Source organism: Bufo bufo, chromosome 3 (genome assembly GCF_905171765.1).
Source record: "Bufo bufo chromosome 3, aBufBuf1.1, whole genome shotgun sequence".
Lineage (NCBI taxonomy): Eukaryota > Metazoa > Chordata > Amphibia > Anura > Bufonidae > Bufo > Bufo bufo.
This window is the reverse complement of record NC_053391.1, coordinates 68,121,369-68,138,877: the sequence shown is the minus strand read 5'-3', so window position 1 is coordinate 68,138,877 and position 17,509 is coordinate 68,121,369. Positions and strand designations below refer to the sequence as shown.

The window sequence follows — 17,509 nt, the reverse complement described above, 5'->3', positions numbered from 1 at the left end:
GGGTAGTTTTGGCACTTTTCTTTAAAGAGTTTTGTGGGCCTGGATTTTTATGGAATGGTGTGTAGGTTGGTAGAGGGACCTGCCATTCCTTCCCCAACTCCAGTACAACACTTTTTTCTAGCCTGAGGCAAACCCAGGTGTAGCTGCTGGGATCATTACTGTGAGTAGATACAGGGATGAAATGGTCATGCAGTGCCTGGAAGTTGCATGAACTGCTGGCTGATCCCCCTGTGTTTTTCGAAGTACCTATGTGAGGGAAAACTTCTGTTTAGTTAGCACCCAGGTGAGCAGAAATTTTATTTCTGTTTGTGAGCCTGTGAACTAATTCCCAAAGTGCTCCCAAGCTCCTAGGTCTAAATCTATAACAGGGCCCCCATCTACCATGCATTTATTTATAATAATGTTGCCTGTTATATGGCAGTGAGACCTTTTGGCTCCCTTAGGCACCAGGTTCGACTACTGCCTACTTTATGTACACCCCATAACTATGTCCTTTTCAAGACCTACAGTATGAATTGTAAATCTGGGAAAGCATGATGAACCAGAAATGGAGAATTACCATAAAGCTCATGCAAATTTTGTGGAACGGAACATTCTGCCCTAGGTAGAATTGCCCTACCCTTGTCAGCAAAACGGACAAGAATTTGACATGTTCTATTTTTTTTCCAGGGCTGAACGGAGATATGGGCACGGACAGCATGCTGTCCGCATGTTTTGCGGCCCCATTGAAGTGAATGGGTCCACATCCGAGCCACAATAAAGTGGACCAGATGCGGACAAAAGTCATGGTTGTGTGCATGAACCCTTAAACAAAAAAGAGCAAACGGATTCTAAAATAATCACATTTAAACCGAATTTTTCAAAAATTCAGGTCAAAACAAATTTTAAATGATTTGATTCAGGCAAATTTATTAAAACGACATCAAATCATTTTTCAGATCTGAAGACAATAGAGATAAAGAAGGTCTCAGATGGTGTGTGTGCATACCCACTGGCAGGCATTTGCCACCAAAAAGCAAACATTTTTTGGACCATACATTGCTTAGAATTATTGAACAGTGAAAATAAAATGAATTATGCCGATTGACTTATTATTGGCATATTGTTGGGCGAGCTTTATGGGCAGAGACTCTGCCGTGTAAAAGGACTGTTAGACTCTAGTTCCAGTTAATAGATGGAAGTCCCCATAGGGGTTGTATAATTTAGATTTATAGCTACAGCTCTCACAAACTTGGAAATCCACAATTGTTAAATTACGTTCCAAATGTTCATTTGTTCCTAAAAACATATGGAAAATGACTTTTTAATATATATACAATTAAAAAAGTGGTATTGAATGCTCCACTTTAATAGTTTATCCGTATCTGAAAAGATATTGGAGTCATTAAAAAAGATCAGTAATCTCAAATAAATCTTATATTCACACATGGTGTTTTCTCTTTGTTTTTATGCTTGTTTTGCTTTGTTTTTTCCAGTCATTTTACCAAAAGAGACACCAAAAATGATGCTGAAAATACTTTAAATATATTCTAAGTCTGTATTCACGGAGTCAGTAATGATGTAGAATCCTTGCCCTGTAGCTGCAAAGTGGCTTATTGCTCCACTAACATTTTATGTGGATACACGTCAATATAACAATATAGAAATTACACTTATTATTTTTTTAAGTATATTTAAAGGCTATGGAAACCTTTATGACAATTTTTTTTAAAGACTGCATTTTACTCATTTTTCAATTAGAATATTACTTCTCAGCCCTGTCAGCTGATGGCTCATGTGAAGCCTTAGCTCTGATCTTCTGACCTCATAAACACTCATTATAGCTAAACGGTTACTAAACTCATAAGAATATGGCTTAAATGAGTGCTTATGAGATCAGGAGATCAGGGATAAGAGCCGTCAGCTAAAAGAACTGAGAAGACCCTTTTTATTAACTGTTGTATCTCAAAAAGAACTAAACAATTTTAATAAAGGCCAATTGAAAAAAAAAATATTTAGGCCAAAATGAGCAAAATGCAGTCATAAATAAATTACTCTGAAGGTATCCAAAGCCTTTAAGTTAAATAAATAAATTTTCCATTCTTTGTAGCCAAGGAACAAGTCCAGGCTTATTAGCCATGATTATACTAAATGAGAATGCATTTGCTAATTGAGTGTTCCCCACCTTATTAATAGCGATTTTCCCTGTATTGAGGTGAATTTGTGGTTTATTAACCCCAAACATACAGAAAATTATACTGTCAACCCGCTTATAAACTTGCTTCATGATTGCAGTATTAATCCTGTATTTTCTTAATTAGATTTAGGACTAAACGACAACAGACAAATGTAGAACTATAGAAATATCAGCTTGTGGCGCGTTCTGTAATGACGATCAATAGGGGACGTTCGATTTCTGGAGGATTTGTATAGGGCGGATCAGGACCACAAGCTGCTACAGAAATAATTCCCATTGATTACAGTAACTGAAGCTGGAACAACCGAGAACAGCAGCTCAATGATGGCTACAAAGTGGCTTTGGTTAATCCAAGGAAAAGAAGGCATTTTAATTATGAAATCTTCCTCTCTTCTACCATACAAAGATTAGGGGGGGGGAAACTGAACCCCCTATGTCTTATACATAGAGAACCTGTCTTTATCAACATGACAGACCTCTCTAGTATTTACATTTGCTAAACTATAGCTATGGTGTAGGTGATGGGGTTAACCCAGTGAGATGAGTTTTCTCATGACAGAAATGGGCACATTTAGATATGTCATAAATCTCCTACAAATAAATACGGTGGGATCAGCCGACGATAAATTGTATATGGGGTCTCCAAAGCGCTCCCTCACAACAGATGTCAGAGCTGATTTCGACAAGATATGGTGATGTCAAACGTCAAAAGTGGTGGGTGTGTTGGATTCCAACATGCTGAATCCTTTATTACCATATCCCTAGTTCAGCTTGTATGTATATTCCACCTTGTGTGTCAGCTGAGACCCTCATCTCAATGACCTCAACTCCGAAAAACAAGGGTGATTGGCAGAGGCGTATATAAGGAAAGGGGCTAATGAAGCAATGTCCTGGGTAAAAGAAGAGCACCGAGAAGCCATTCTGTCTTGGCCAGGGTATTTAAATATAAATCTAGGGCAATGTATTAAATCTTTGCTCCAGGTAAAAGAAAACCTCATTATGTCTAAATCTGAGGCTGTTGAGCATCAGTGTTTTTAGATCACAATCTGTTTAAAAGGGTTTTTATATTGATGGCCTATCCTCAGGATAGATCATCAGAATCTGATAGGTGGGGGTCCGACACCCGGGACCGCTGGCCTTCAGCTGTTCTCCTATGAGTGCTGCTGCCTTCTCTCTGCTCACCAAGCACAGCGCTATACATGTTTCATCACTCGACATAGAAAAAGCAGAGAGAAGGCCACAGTATTCACAGGAGTTCCAGTACCTTCTCAAAGAGCTGATCGGACCCCATTGGACCCCATCGATCAGATACTCATGACCTATCCAGAGGATAGGTCATCAGTATAAAAATCTCGAAAACCCCCATTAATTCCTGACATTAAGCTGATCCCTGTATTATATGGGGAACTTGGTAGCAAGTGTTCAATTTCCTTTCAGCACCTCCACTGGTGAAATGAAAGATTACACAGTGGCCACTGTCTGAGAAATGCAAGTACGCTCTGGGTCCTCCAGAGAGTGGAATTTATTTTAGCAGATTGCTACGTAACTAACAGACACTGGTCCTAATTGGGAAACTTTATTAACTCATAATTCCCCAATTTGGTATATAAAAATTGATTTTCTAAACCAGGCTACTCCATTAAAGCGGTATTCTAGTTTTTAGAAATTGATGACTTATCCTTCAGATCCTTCAATATCACATAAGTGGAGGTCCGACACCTGGCATCCCTGATGATTGGCTCTATTTGGCAGCTGCCTGCACCAGTTCCTTTCAGAAGGAACTGAAAGCAGGAGGTACTGCGTAGTGACTGTGGTGTGGTACTACAGCTCAGCTCCCATACAAGTGAACCTGGCATGGCCATTATTTCAGCTCCTTCAATTGTTTAGTTTCCGGCGCATGCAGCTAACATAAAACAGCTGATCACTGGGTGTCTCAGACAGGAGAATAGATAATTAATATCTAAAAGCTGGACAAACTTTATATTGAATAAAACATCTCATACTGATATACCTTAGAGATGCATCTGAACTTAACCTCCACAACATTTGACCTCACCATGTCTGGCTCATTAAAGAACCAAGTAAATGAAGTAGAGTTGAAATATTCAGTATTTGATGACAAAGTTCTTAAACCATCATTGATTACCAGAAAGTACTGACCTCCACATCCAAAATTCACCAGATCATTTGGTCCATTGTTGCTGTTGTTTACGGGCATGCTAGAAGCTGGCCAGGAGTCGGCAAGCCATGGATAATTAGGGTCACTTGGATTTAAAAGTCCTGGGCGGCTGTAGAGTTAACAAGAAAGGGCGTTATTTATCAGCAGCATTCTGTATCGGTAAAAATGTCCCCCAGGGATACAAAAAACAAAACAAATGCAAATCACTTCATCCAATCATCAGTCGTGTCTCCATGCATCTGAATGAAATATACTGTCTGGGAAATGGAGTAAGTTATCAGCTAGGGAGGAACCTTACGTAGGGCTATGTGATAAATGAACACCTCAAGGGAGCAATCACTCACAGTGACTCTCCTGAAACAGTAATTTCCAGGACTTTAAGCTACTTTTTTTTCTTCACCTTTCACATTTCAAATATGTGCCTGTCATCCAGAAACTGATCCTTTTTCTCCCTGAGCTTTGTAGTATAAGACAAGGCAGGCTGGAATTAAACTACTGGAAAATGCATGTCATCTCCTCGAGTTCATTCATTAAATCTCGTGTTGTCATGGAGATGCGATGCATTCTGGTGCTGGTGATATCTGTAGGTGATGAAGGTTCCCTCATGGTCTTTGGTGACTTGACCTCAGTTGATTTCTTAAATGACCACATTAAAAAAACTATCTCAGTGGACCTGACGAATGGTATGGACTGGGTTAACCTTGAATATGGAAAGAGACCATCTTCCATAGTGAACGAGCTAGAAGGTAACATGAACTTATAGAAGAAGCACTTCTAAAGCCAAGAACTGTTACAACCGGAATGTGGAAAGTCATATTTGTATAGTTAATATTTCCATCTTTCCTCCTCTTCGGAGATATCTATTCTCAAAGAGAAATTTTACTTCTCATCTGCTTAAAGTAACCTTTATATGGTCACTTTACCGACCTTTACATGGTCAAATATCAAAAAATTTCCATAACGTATTGTTATTATTTAGACCCAATCAACCAAAATGGCAGATATTATTGCACATGGTTTATCTGAGAATGGAAAAATGAGCCTGCTGCAGATTTTTAAAAAATCTTATGGTGTCCGCAGCACAATCTAAAGGAACACAAAGAGATTTGAAATAGGAAATTTCAGCCATGTGCAGATATATCCAATTTGCAGATTTACAAAATGTGTCCAACTCTGTAGGAACAGCATTAGGGCATTTTACCATTAAGGCCACCTGCACATGAATGCGGGTGAACACACATAAGGTCCACACAAATTTCCATGGAGATTTATGTGCGTTTCCGCAGCATATCAGAACCAAAATCTGCAATGTCTAATGCAAATTTTATTGCCAATTTGATGCGGTTTTGCCACATTTCTCACCCTTCCACTGGAAAAGGGTGAAATCCACAGCTTAAACTGCAAACATAATTGACATGCTACCTATTTTGAAGTCCGCACAGCAGGTCAATTATCTGCAATAATCTGCAAAGTGTACATGAGATTAGTGTAATCTCATAAACTTTGCTGGCACTGCCAATCTCATAAAATTTGCTGCACACATTCCACAACATGGGCAGGAACTGAATAGAATGCAATACTTTAGCTTACTGCCTCATGGTGTTATAGAGGAAACTGTCCGGCAGACAGTATTATATGGAACTTCACAAGAAAGAGTCAGTAGAAGGCAATGCAACAACTCTGGGCTCAATCTTCTTCAAATGTCAAATAAAATGTAAGGCCAATATTTTTTTTTAGATATTTTTATATTTAATATGAAGATTGCTGATGTGATTCCTTTTGACCCTTAAAAGCAGGCACCCTCAAACTGCGGCCCTCCAGCTGTTGTAAAACTACAACTCCCACAATGCCCTGCTGTAGGCTGATACCTGTAGGCTGTTCGGGCATGCTGGGAGTTGTAGTTTTGCAACAGCTGGAGGGCCGCAGTTTGAGGATGCCTGCTTTAAAGCCTCAATATCTATGTGCGCCCCACTAAATATAAATAAATAAGTAAATAAATAAATAAACATACTCCCTAATATGGTTGGAAAAATGGTAGATATATGAGTTTAGGTAGTATATACTATACAGTGTATATATATATATATATATATATATATATATATATATCGCCTAGACTCATACATTTATCATGTTTCCAACCACATTAGGTGAAAATAAAATCCCACGCATGGTGCATTCCTGCAAATCCAAAGCAGCATTCATAATCCTTGTGGTTTTCCAATAAAACGCTTCCTTTCAATCCCTAAGAGAAGACCCTGTTTCCAAGGCAACGGCAATAAAGAAAAAGACACTCTTCTGGCAACATCCACGAGCTCTCATTAGGCCTAATCTCCTTTTGCTAAAATATTGATTAAATAAGAGATTGCAACTTACAACCAGGGTCTAATTGCAATCTCCATATTGGCAAAGGGAATGCAAATGAGGATATATGGCGGCACTATCAAGTTTTTATCAGTTTCGATTGAGTAACCAAAGTAGGACAATTCAGTCCTAGCAATCCACAGCCTATCCATCATCCATGAATCATTTATTCTGTGATCGATTACGTCTAATTGTTCACTCGAGGCGATTCACAATGAGCCAATAGTCGGCCTTAAACCACCGTCACTTCATTCGCCAACGTCCGCTTAATGCAATAAACGTTCTGCTGGTAAATGAAGGCATCACTTATTGCACTTATTCATTTCAGTTTATGTTTTGTTTTTTGCCCTAGATGTCAGGGAATAGAACCCAAGGCATCTGGGGTCAGCAATGTTCACTAAAGGCACTGGAGACAATTGGGTCGGGATGCAATATTCCAGATAGCTGATCTGGAGGCTCCGAGCATTGTAGCCTCGGGACACGAACACAGAGGTACACAATTAGAAGATTGCTTTTTAATTTCATGGCCTACCTTCCGTTACTCATTAGTCCTCCATCTCCTCTTTGAAACGTGACTGTGGATTAAAAAGCAAGAAGAAAAACAAAGTCAATTAAGGTTTAATGCCAGGCTCATCATTACAATGGTCGTCAGAGTGCAATCCTAGTGGTAATTACTCCATTACCAAATAACCGGCTTATATTAAATATACGACGCTCGGAAGAAAATGCGTCTCTCCTTTGTCAAAAAGGCACGCCTGCGATTTCATCAGACACAAAGGAAGATCATTTATTTCGCAGTTCTCTTCTAAATGGGCTTGTATGCGCTCTCCGCCAGGAAGGATAAAAAAAGAAAAAAAAATTTGCAAATACAGGCCGCAAGGCTCATTTTCCAAAGCTCAGCATAATCACGTTGGCACGTGACCAAACGGAATGAATAGAAATGACATACAGATGTAGCAGAGCTGAAATCGTCACCGAATCCTTCGAGGCTCCGTTGTTTGCCAGAGTTTGTCATGCACACGCTCGTATTACCGCTCCATTTTGTAACCAACTGTCATAGGGCTGTCAAAGAGGTTCTCCACATGCCTCCAGTTTCACACCAAGGATTCATGCACACGACCATAGGTGTTTTGAGGCCCGCAAAACAAGGATCCGTAAAAAAAATACGCGTGTGCATTCCGTATTTTGCAGAATGGAACAGTGCTATCCTGCCGACCAATAACAGGACATGTTCTATTTTTTCGGTAGAACTGGACATACAGAAACAGAATGCACATGGAGTCATTTCCGTTTTTTTGCGGCCCCAATGAAGTGAATGGTTCCGCATATGGGCCGCAAAAAAAACCAGAATGGACACAGAAGCAAAATACGTTCTTGTGAATGAATCCATGTGGAGTTTTCTTTTGTTGAGTTCCAGTAAAAACAAACAAAAAACTGGCGTACTCCATCGGACTCTGTATGTATTTGCTACGATAAGTATCTCTCAATACATACAGAATCCAATGTAGCCTGTAAGGCAGTGCTCTTCGGCAGCAGAATGTACCAAGGGCCATGCAAGCGTCCTATGGCCAAATATATATATATAGTTTACTGATATGATGTAAAATAATACCCATCTTACCAATCCACTGCTTTTCCCATTCTAGCACTTCCTGATGCCCTCGTCAGTCTCTACTTCCTGTTTCTTCTAGGGCATCTGTCAGCAGATTTGTACCTATTACACCGACTGACCTGTTACATGTGCGTTTGGCAGCTGAAGACATCTGTGTTGGTCCCATGTCCATATGTTCCCACATTGCTGAGATAAATGATGTTTTAATATATGCAAATGAGTCTCTAGAAGCAAAAGGGGGCGTTGTCATTACACCTAGAGGCAACTGCCGCAGCCTCTGCTCTTTGATTGACAGGACCAAGCAGTGAAAACATCATCATTCCTGGTCCTGTCAATCAAAGTACAGAGGACGCGGCAGTTGCAGAGAGAGCAGAGCCTCTAGGTGTAATGACAACGCCCCCGTTGCTCCTAGAGGCTCATTTGCATATATTAAAACATCATTTTTCTCACCAATGCGGGCACATATGAACATGGGACCAACACAGATGTCTTCAGCTGCCAAGAGCACATGTAACAGGTCAGCCTGTGTCATAGGTACAAAACTGCTGACTGATGCCCTTTAACATGCAGCAAAGTGATTGACTGAGTGATGGAAAGGCAGGACCATGAAGCATCAGAAAAAGAGTGATGGTGGGTGATATCAGCATCACCTCTTTTATTATTTTACACCATACAGAGCATTTTCTTTTTTATTAACCGCCCCCAAAAATAACTTTAAAACTACAACAGAAGGTTTACTAGCAGTATTTTGGAAACAATACTGTTAATGTTAATACTGTATCTCAATAAGTTGGGCCAGGTGACAAGCCCAGCTCTGCTGTATCTGTTACAGGGTAGGAGGTGTTGATTTTTCTGATCTGTTAACTGTGGGTTGTGGAATAACACCATGCGATTACTGGATGCAATAAGAAACATTTGTGAAAACCGACAGAAATGGAAACGGCAGTGTACACCCAAGGCATCCGACTCAAAAGTGAGAAGATGCATTTGGTGTTAGAGGCACTGCCACCGTTTCTGCTTCCTCTTGGTTTAATAAATGCTCCTTGGCGTGGGTACCATTATGTGATGACAGTGCAACCGGAGAGATGACAACGTGAAATCAAAGCATGGTGCACACAACAATAGTTTTATATTATTTAAAGTAGCGCCCCCACCATTTTTTTTTTATTCTCTGACCTGTTAGAAAGGTACATGAGGTAAACTGTATTCAACGTAATCTTCTTAGCAGTGACAGTATTTGTGAGTTATAACCTCCCCTCTGAGTCTCAGCTGTGTCATGTGACCAACTCTCTGATCTCCAACTGAGACAGGACAGGAAGTCAGTTACTTCTCCATTCATTCTTATGAGACTGACATTGAGGCTCCCATAGGAATACATAGAGAAACTGGCTTCCTGTCCACACATAAGATACTGTGTTATTTAGAAAGTGAGAGTCACATGACACAGCTGAGGATCAGAAGGGAGGGGATAACTCATAAATATAGTCTCTGGTAACAAGATTACCCTCACTACAGGTAATATTCTTCTACAGAGAATAAAAGTTGTTGCGGGAAGTACTTATTTTTTTTAAACACCTCCAATGTTATGTCTTATATACTTTATTTTATAGTCACCTAGGCCTTGTTTTCTGACAAGAGAGCTCCAAACACCCTTCATATATGTAAATAATGAATATAAAAATGCCTGCAGCCGCCAGTAGGGGAGCTCATGAGCTTACTGCATACTGTTTAGACTTTGAACTGTATAGGAAAACAGTATAAACAGTAAGCCCTTGAGCTCCTCCTAGTGGTGACTGTAAGTAGTGCCATTTTCATTATTTTAACTTCATGTCTATACAAGGGATTTGGATCTCAGCAAATGCACAAAGCTGCATATATTGGTGCCAAAAAGTGGACATTCACTTCAAACATTGCTGACTGGCTATGCTTCAAGAAAAGTCATACTGTCAATATAAATGGGAATGAAATATATATATATATATATATATATATATATATATATATTGAATTTATATTAGAGATGTATTTTAGATTCATCTAGCAGTCACATTGCCATGGAGCTACCTCATGGTGCATTGATTTAATACGGGGGTGACATCACGGAGGCAGGGCAGTGCCCTCTATGCTCCTTGCTTACATTTAACTGATCATTTCATGAATTCTTGGACAAATCCAGAGAGATAAAGATAATGGCTGACTCCATCGTGAGCGGACTTCACCTTTACAATTTGCTACACGTTAGGACAATAGACAATGGGGGATACACATGAAAGCAATGTGTGATACATAAAGCACAGTAGAGCTTCCATGCAGGTGCTCGGTCTACTACACAAAGAGTAGGCTCTATATGGAGGGTATACAGAGCACATCTGGAGCCATCATGTCAGCGCTGCTCCTAATATTAGAGGAATGCTGATACCATCCCTTAATTAGAATGCAAGGCATTTCTGTAATAAACTATAAAACGAAGATTAAAAATAAGATTCATGAATCCCAGACAGTTCCTGAATGAATGAGCGCTGGAAACAAAACATTGCAGCCAGTCAGTAGTTAATCAATACCGGCGAAGGCTGTCAGATCTCATTGTAATTACAGTACGCCTGACAGCGCCTTCCTCTTATCGCGCTGCTCTCTTATCCCAGGTATTCTCCTATAAGCTTCATCTCAAAGGTGGGGTCCAGAACCTGAAACCCCCATCCAGTGTAGATGGGGGTCACACATTAGTGGCCACCTCTACATTGAAGCCTTCTATGGAGATATGATAGGCTGTAATAAGGGTGTGTTTGTTGTATTATGATTTATCACTGAGCCAAATCCAGCTCTGCTACATCTGCAGAAACATAACGTGACGTTGCACAGTCTTTGGGGATTACACCTCTGACATATCATTGCACCTATGTACTGCTCATTTATATCTCTGGGGGAGGGGGGAGAAATGCATGCGGGGGGGGGGGGGGTCTCTTTGCTACTGAATCGGATTAACCCTCATTAACCCTTACAGTTCTATAGTAGCAGGGACACAAATCTCTTGGTCATATGAATGATATTGCAGTTATGCAGTGACTTGCACGGCAGCTCATATGCTTGTTCATAAGGCACATACAGCATATAAATATATTACATAAATGTACATATAGTGCATGAATAAATGAAGGGAGTCTGTCATCAGTTTTGATCATAATGAACTGCTGACAGCACTAGGTAGAGGCTGAGGAGAGCAGGACAAGCAGACCTTTTGTGGAGCTGTTATTAGCAGGAGTAGTGAGAATATGAACATTTATTCTGCCAGGTTCTGCTCCTGAAGTGCACTGGAGGCTTCACGGTCACTCACACACTGCTCTGTAACTCACAGCTGAGGGTGAGGTCACTGGGAGGCCTCCAGTGCACTTAAAGGGCTTGTGCCGTGAATAATAGTTTACATTTTTCAAACTAGCACCTGGATTTGAATACTTTTGTAATTGCATGAGTTTAAAAATGTAGTATAGCCACTGAGTTATTTATTGAAATCTATCTGTATAGCGCCACCTGCTGTTTATTCTTTTCCTTATTTCTCCGTCCATCTCACTCAGCTGGTTACACACGCTCAATTTAAATCTTCAACTGCCACCAGCCGCGTGTTCTGTTTGAAGCTGTGGCAGTTACAGGGACAGAGCTACGGAGAAATGGCCCACCCCCTGAGAAAGGACACACCTCTAAGCTGTAATAGGGAGAGAACTGCAGCAGAAAGGACACATTCAGTGGTGTAACTAGAAACGCCTGGGCCCCACAGCAAATTTTTAAATGGGCCCCTCCCCCAAGCAACTTCTTTGCAACCCCCTCCTCTTGTCAAGACCGTGCTCTCAGGTGAGGTCCAGTTGCCGCTCGGTCCGTTTTCTACATTGTCACTGTATATAATGTAATTTTATGATACTGTTAAGGGGGATCTGACAATAAAATATTTTAGTCCTCATTCTGGGTGGGCCCCAAAGCAGTCGCTTCCCCTATAGCTACGCCCCTGGACACAATTGCTAAGAAGGAACATGTCCCTGAGCTGTGATAGGGAGAGAGATAAAGCAGAAAGGACACACCACTTCAGCTGCCAGCATGAAATAACTCTAGCAGTGCAATTAAAGCAGGAAATGGGGACATTTTTGGATCTATGTGAGGTACAGGGCAGGTTCTGGCTTTGTTAGTAAAAGATTGTTCTGTCCAACTGTATATAATGTCCGATTTTATTTTTTGCATCAATCATGGCGCGGCCCCTTTAATAAGGAGAAGAATTTGGCAGAATAAATGTTCATATTCTCAATACTCCTGATAATAAAAGCTCCACAAAACGTATGTTTGTACTGCTCTCCCCAGCCCCTGCCTATTTCTGTCAGCAGTTTAGCAAAACTATCAAAACTGCTGGAAGATACCCTATAAATGACTATATAAAATGTATGTAGAAACCACACATTTCTAAAGGGAAACTCTTTATTTTTATCATACTACAATATATACACATATATATATATATATATATATATATATATATATATAGCAAACAAAAAACAGTAGCAGCACACCACTGAGTGGTGTGCTGCTACTGTTTTTTGTTTGCTGTATTATTGCCGGGTAGCTTGCACCTGCGATTTGTCTCAGAAGGTGCTGTTCCGTTTTTTGGATATACATATATATATATATATATATATATATATATATATATATGTGATGTAGCAGAGCTGAATTTATCATTTTCAGCATTGAAGAATCTCACAAGCTCTGCTATACGTGCGATCATATTAACACTCAATTATTGCCAGCACTCCGATAGATAAAGCCAACTTATAGTCTGGTTACCAAAAACCGATTACTAAAAATCTCTTGGGTGGCGGGACTCCACACAGCTTAGACATTTTTAATTTTTAAATACATAAAGATGTTGCCATTTTGATGACATTATAATTTTTGAGTAGCAATTTCAATGTTGACTATCCTTCAAAGAGTCATTCTGATGACAGCCTTGTACGGTTGGGAGTCTACAGGACTGATTTCACTAGAAAAGCATCTTTCTTCTATAATCTACAGACATCAGAGAGGTCTATCAGTATTTGTTTTCCCATAGGTGTCCATTGCTATCAGTGGAAAGATATTTATGTTTGTGCATCTCCCTCACAACCGATTCATTCTTAATAGGGATCCAAATTATAACAGGTCAAAAAAGTCTATCATCGGAATATCCTTTTAAAGGCTATAGACACCTTTGGGGTATTTGTTTATTACTGCATGCTACTCATTTTGTTTCTGGGTATATATATATATATATATCGTACTTATTCATTTATTTATTTTATTGGTCTTTATTAGACCTTTTCCAAAGGTTTTCCTCTATAGTTTCTCTTTCAGTGTATCTGCAGACTACCGGTTCCAAATTCACGGAAAGCAAAAGAGGTGTGTAGAAAGGGGCATAAAACTATACTTTTATTGATATGCACCAAAATAGGTGGGGGGGGGGGGGGTTGAATAAGACCTAAAAAACATTCCAAGGGCGGACAGTATGTCTAACCAACGCTCAGAGGACTTATGAAAAAAAAGTCTTGAGCGTTGAGGATATGCTAAGTTTGGAGGTGATGCAATTAACCCCGCACCCATACTGCCACCAGAGGAATGTATTGTTGTCACACTGGTACCAGAGAACTCCACTACGCCCAGACTGGTATATTGTAATTTCACCCAGTGTAAAATTACTGAACTGAGGGAGTTCTAAGCCAGTTGTGAATAGATAACACTGCGGCCAAAAGCAAACACTTATAAAGGGAAATGAAAAAAAATCAGTGTGTGTGATTCCAGACACCTGAAGCAAATATAGCGCAGTGCAACAGGAAGCCTATGCACCAATAACCACTAAGGTACCCCCATATGGTTTCGGGGATGTATAGGATGAGATCCCACCAATTCATCCGCTTCGGACTAGTATGAGTTGCAGATGAAGCGATATCAAACCCCAAAGCAAAAAGGCTCCGGAGCTAAAGAGTCAGCTCTGCTTCATCTGAAGCAGCGTATCTCGGCAGGTCGGCACAATATGTATCAGCACATCTGCCCAAATGTCAGAACATCAGCTTGACGCGTTTCGTAACACTTTGACTCATCAGGAGCATACTGACTGGCTGAATACAACTAACTTTGCTGCATATCAGCTGTCCCACTGACGTGGTGACAGCCTCCGGCGCTGGTGCGGTCATGACTACTGGCTCACCCTTTTCAGTGAATCCATCAGAGAGCAGCTCTGACGGCTCGACCTGTAGCCCTTATCTCTGATCTCCTGACAGCTTATAAACACTCAGGATCTGTCTCATCTCAGACAATGGGGGCATATTCCTTGAATATGGCCCCAGTGTCTGATAGGTGAGGGTCCCACCGCTGAGACCTGCACCTATATCCAGAACGGAGCCCCGAAAGTGGTGGAGGGCGCACTGCGCACACTCAGCCACTCTCCATTTATTTTCTATGGGGCCACTGAAAATAGCCGAGCACTGACTCAGCTATTTCCATCGGGCCCATAGAAGTGAATGGGTGTGGTGGCCGGTCATGCGCAGTGCGCTCCCATTCACTTCTATGGGGAGAGCGCTTGGTCGTGGGTTCTAGCGATATGCCCCCATTGTCTGAGATGAGACAACCCCTTTAAGCTGAATTCTTATTAAACTGATAATAATGAGTGTTTATTAGCCATTAGGAAAGTACAGCTAAATCTGCGGATACACTGAAAGTGAAAGCTGTAGAGGGAAAAAAACTATACAAAATGTTTAACAAAGACCAATTTCAAAAAATTATTTTTAGCCCAAAGTGAGTAAAATTGCATACTAAAACATGTCCCCAAGGCTGGAAATAAACCATGTTATACCATGTGCCATTAAATATAATTTCTTCCCACTGTATTCAATGACACTACCCTCCTCATAACTGTGTGAGCCTTCAAATACTATCTCAAAATCAGGAGATAATGTATTCCAACTTCATTTAGTGTCATGAAGATACCCTATGGACGATTGAAGGGGGTCTATATTTAGTGTCAGATATTAAAACCTGATTTTGCAAATGTCAGTAGCCGCTAGACTATATTGGCTATGGACAGGCATCTGTGACCTCTCCTTGTCCCTGAGGATCCCAAGTCCCAGTTCATGCAAATGCAAATATAGGACCCTATGGGATATAAGCTCCTCTTACTTCATCTCATGTTGGGTGGTCTCATGTTGAATATGCATCATGCAATCCAAATGTGCCTAGGAGCTAAAGTCTGGTATAATTATGTTTGGACACATGTCAATTGATTTCTTGACATTCTTTCCATACAGTCATCTTTATCAACAAATAAGCTGCCTTCTCTTTGCAAAATGTAGTTTCCTTGGGTCCAGTCTAACATATAGCAAATAGAAGCACTACCATGTGCACTGATACCCTGCAAAAAAATAAACCCTTTTACTACTCAACTGTTCATTCGCCCTCTAGTGGTAAGACAGAATATTGCTGCACTCCCATATTATACCACCTTAAATGATGTATCAGTAGGCGCTTCCACCAATCTAACCAGATATGTCAGTTATCATTGTAAAAACTGGAAACTTTAAAGGGCATCTGTCAGCAGTTTTGTGCCTATGACCCTGGCTGACATGTTACATGTGCACTTGGCAGCTGAAAGCATCTGTGTTGGTCCCATGTTCATATGTGCCCGCATTGCTGAGAAAAATAATGCTTTTATATATGCAAATGAGTCTCTAGGAGCAACGGGGGCGTTGCCGTTACACCTAGAGGCTCTGCTTTCTCTGCAACTGCTGTGCCCTCTCCACTTTGATTGACATTACCAGGTGTGATGACGTTTACACTGCTGGGTCTTGTGAATCAAAGTGGAGGGGGTGCAGCAGTTTCCGAAAGAGCAGAACCACTAGGAGTAACGGCAACGCCCTCGTTGCTCCTAGAGGCTCATTTGCATATATTAAAACATCATTTTCTCAGCAATGTGGGCACATATCAACATGGGACCAACATGGATGTATTTAGCTGCCAAGTGCCCATGTACCAGGTCAGTCAGTGTCCTAAGGACAAATCTGCTGACAGATGCCCTTTAAGAATAGCCCACCAGATGTAAATGTATTAGAGCTTGCTTTATTTCTTCATGATATCAAATAGATATACCTGCATTGTGCCAGCTCCCCTTCTTTGTGCCAAGTGCAACTTTGTGGTGCATGGTTGTATCGGGGGAATCTAAGTAGAGGATGTAGAAAAAGAGGATATTCGCCCATTTTGGATAAAACTGGTCATAATCTATGTGGCAGTGTAAATGATGTGTAAAATGTATCTAGGACATAATTGGTGAAATAATGGCTTTAAAGGCTATCTACACCTTCGGAGGCATTTTTTTTTATGATTGCATGTTACTCATTTTTAGCTTAAAATCATTTTTTCAATTGGCCTTTATTAAAAATATTAAGCTATTCTGTCACACAGGGTTAACAGTTTTTCTAGGTGTGTGACTGGTACTTTTACTTTGTGCCGGTCATCTAATAAACCTTTTCTCTGAACTACTAAGAGGTCATAAACATTTATTTAAGCCACATTCTTATCAGTAAGATAAGTATTGAGCTTTAGTAAGTGTTTATAATGTCAGAGATAAGGAGCCTATCAGCTCCTGGTCTGACGGAAAAGTCAGAAAATCTACAGGGTGCTTCTAGAGCATCTCAGCTCTGTACAGAGAAAAAGGGCTCCATATTTTTAATAAAGACCAATTTAAAAAATATTTTTAGCTCAAAATGAGTACAATGCAATATTAAAAAAGAATTGCCCCCAAAGGTGTACATAGCCTTTAATCTTCATAGGCTTTTTTTATTTGAAAGAGAAGAAATTCCCTGTGCGCTAAGCTGAAGTCGTCTTATTAGCAGGCTGGATGAGATAGACGTCTCTCAGAAATAAATATAATCCACAAGAAATGCCTTTGCCTACAGCACGGAGGGTGACCGCTTGTATCAGGATCAAGCTTAGGGCATATAGAGGAATTCATGGTCTCGGCTAGTGTTGAATTATCTGCGGGGGAGGCATCTATTCACAGGAATGTACAGGGGTAATTACTAGGCAGATCCTAATTAATAATGAGAGGTAGCAATGGTGCTGATGTGCGTTCATTATATTTAATTCTGAGAGCTAATGGTTTGGATGATATGGCGGT

General features: G+C 40.4%; 1 protein-coding gene across 1 annotated transcript in view; it reads right to left on the bottom strand.

The window, feature by feature from the left end:
• The window catches only part of ROBO2 (roundabout guidance receptor 2), a 457,929-nt gene that overhangs the window by 30,428 nt on the left and 409,992 nt on the right, over positions 1-17,509 (bottom strand). Inside the window, 2 exon segments of the mRNA XM_040423235.1 lie at positions 4,337-4,464; positions 7,252-7,294. Coding sequence (XP_040279169.1) covers positions 4,337-4,464; positions 7,252-7,294 — 171 coding nt within the window.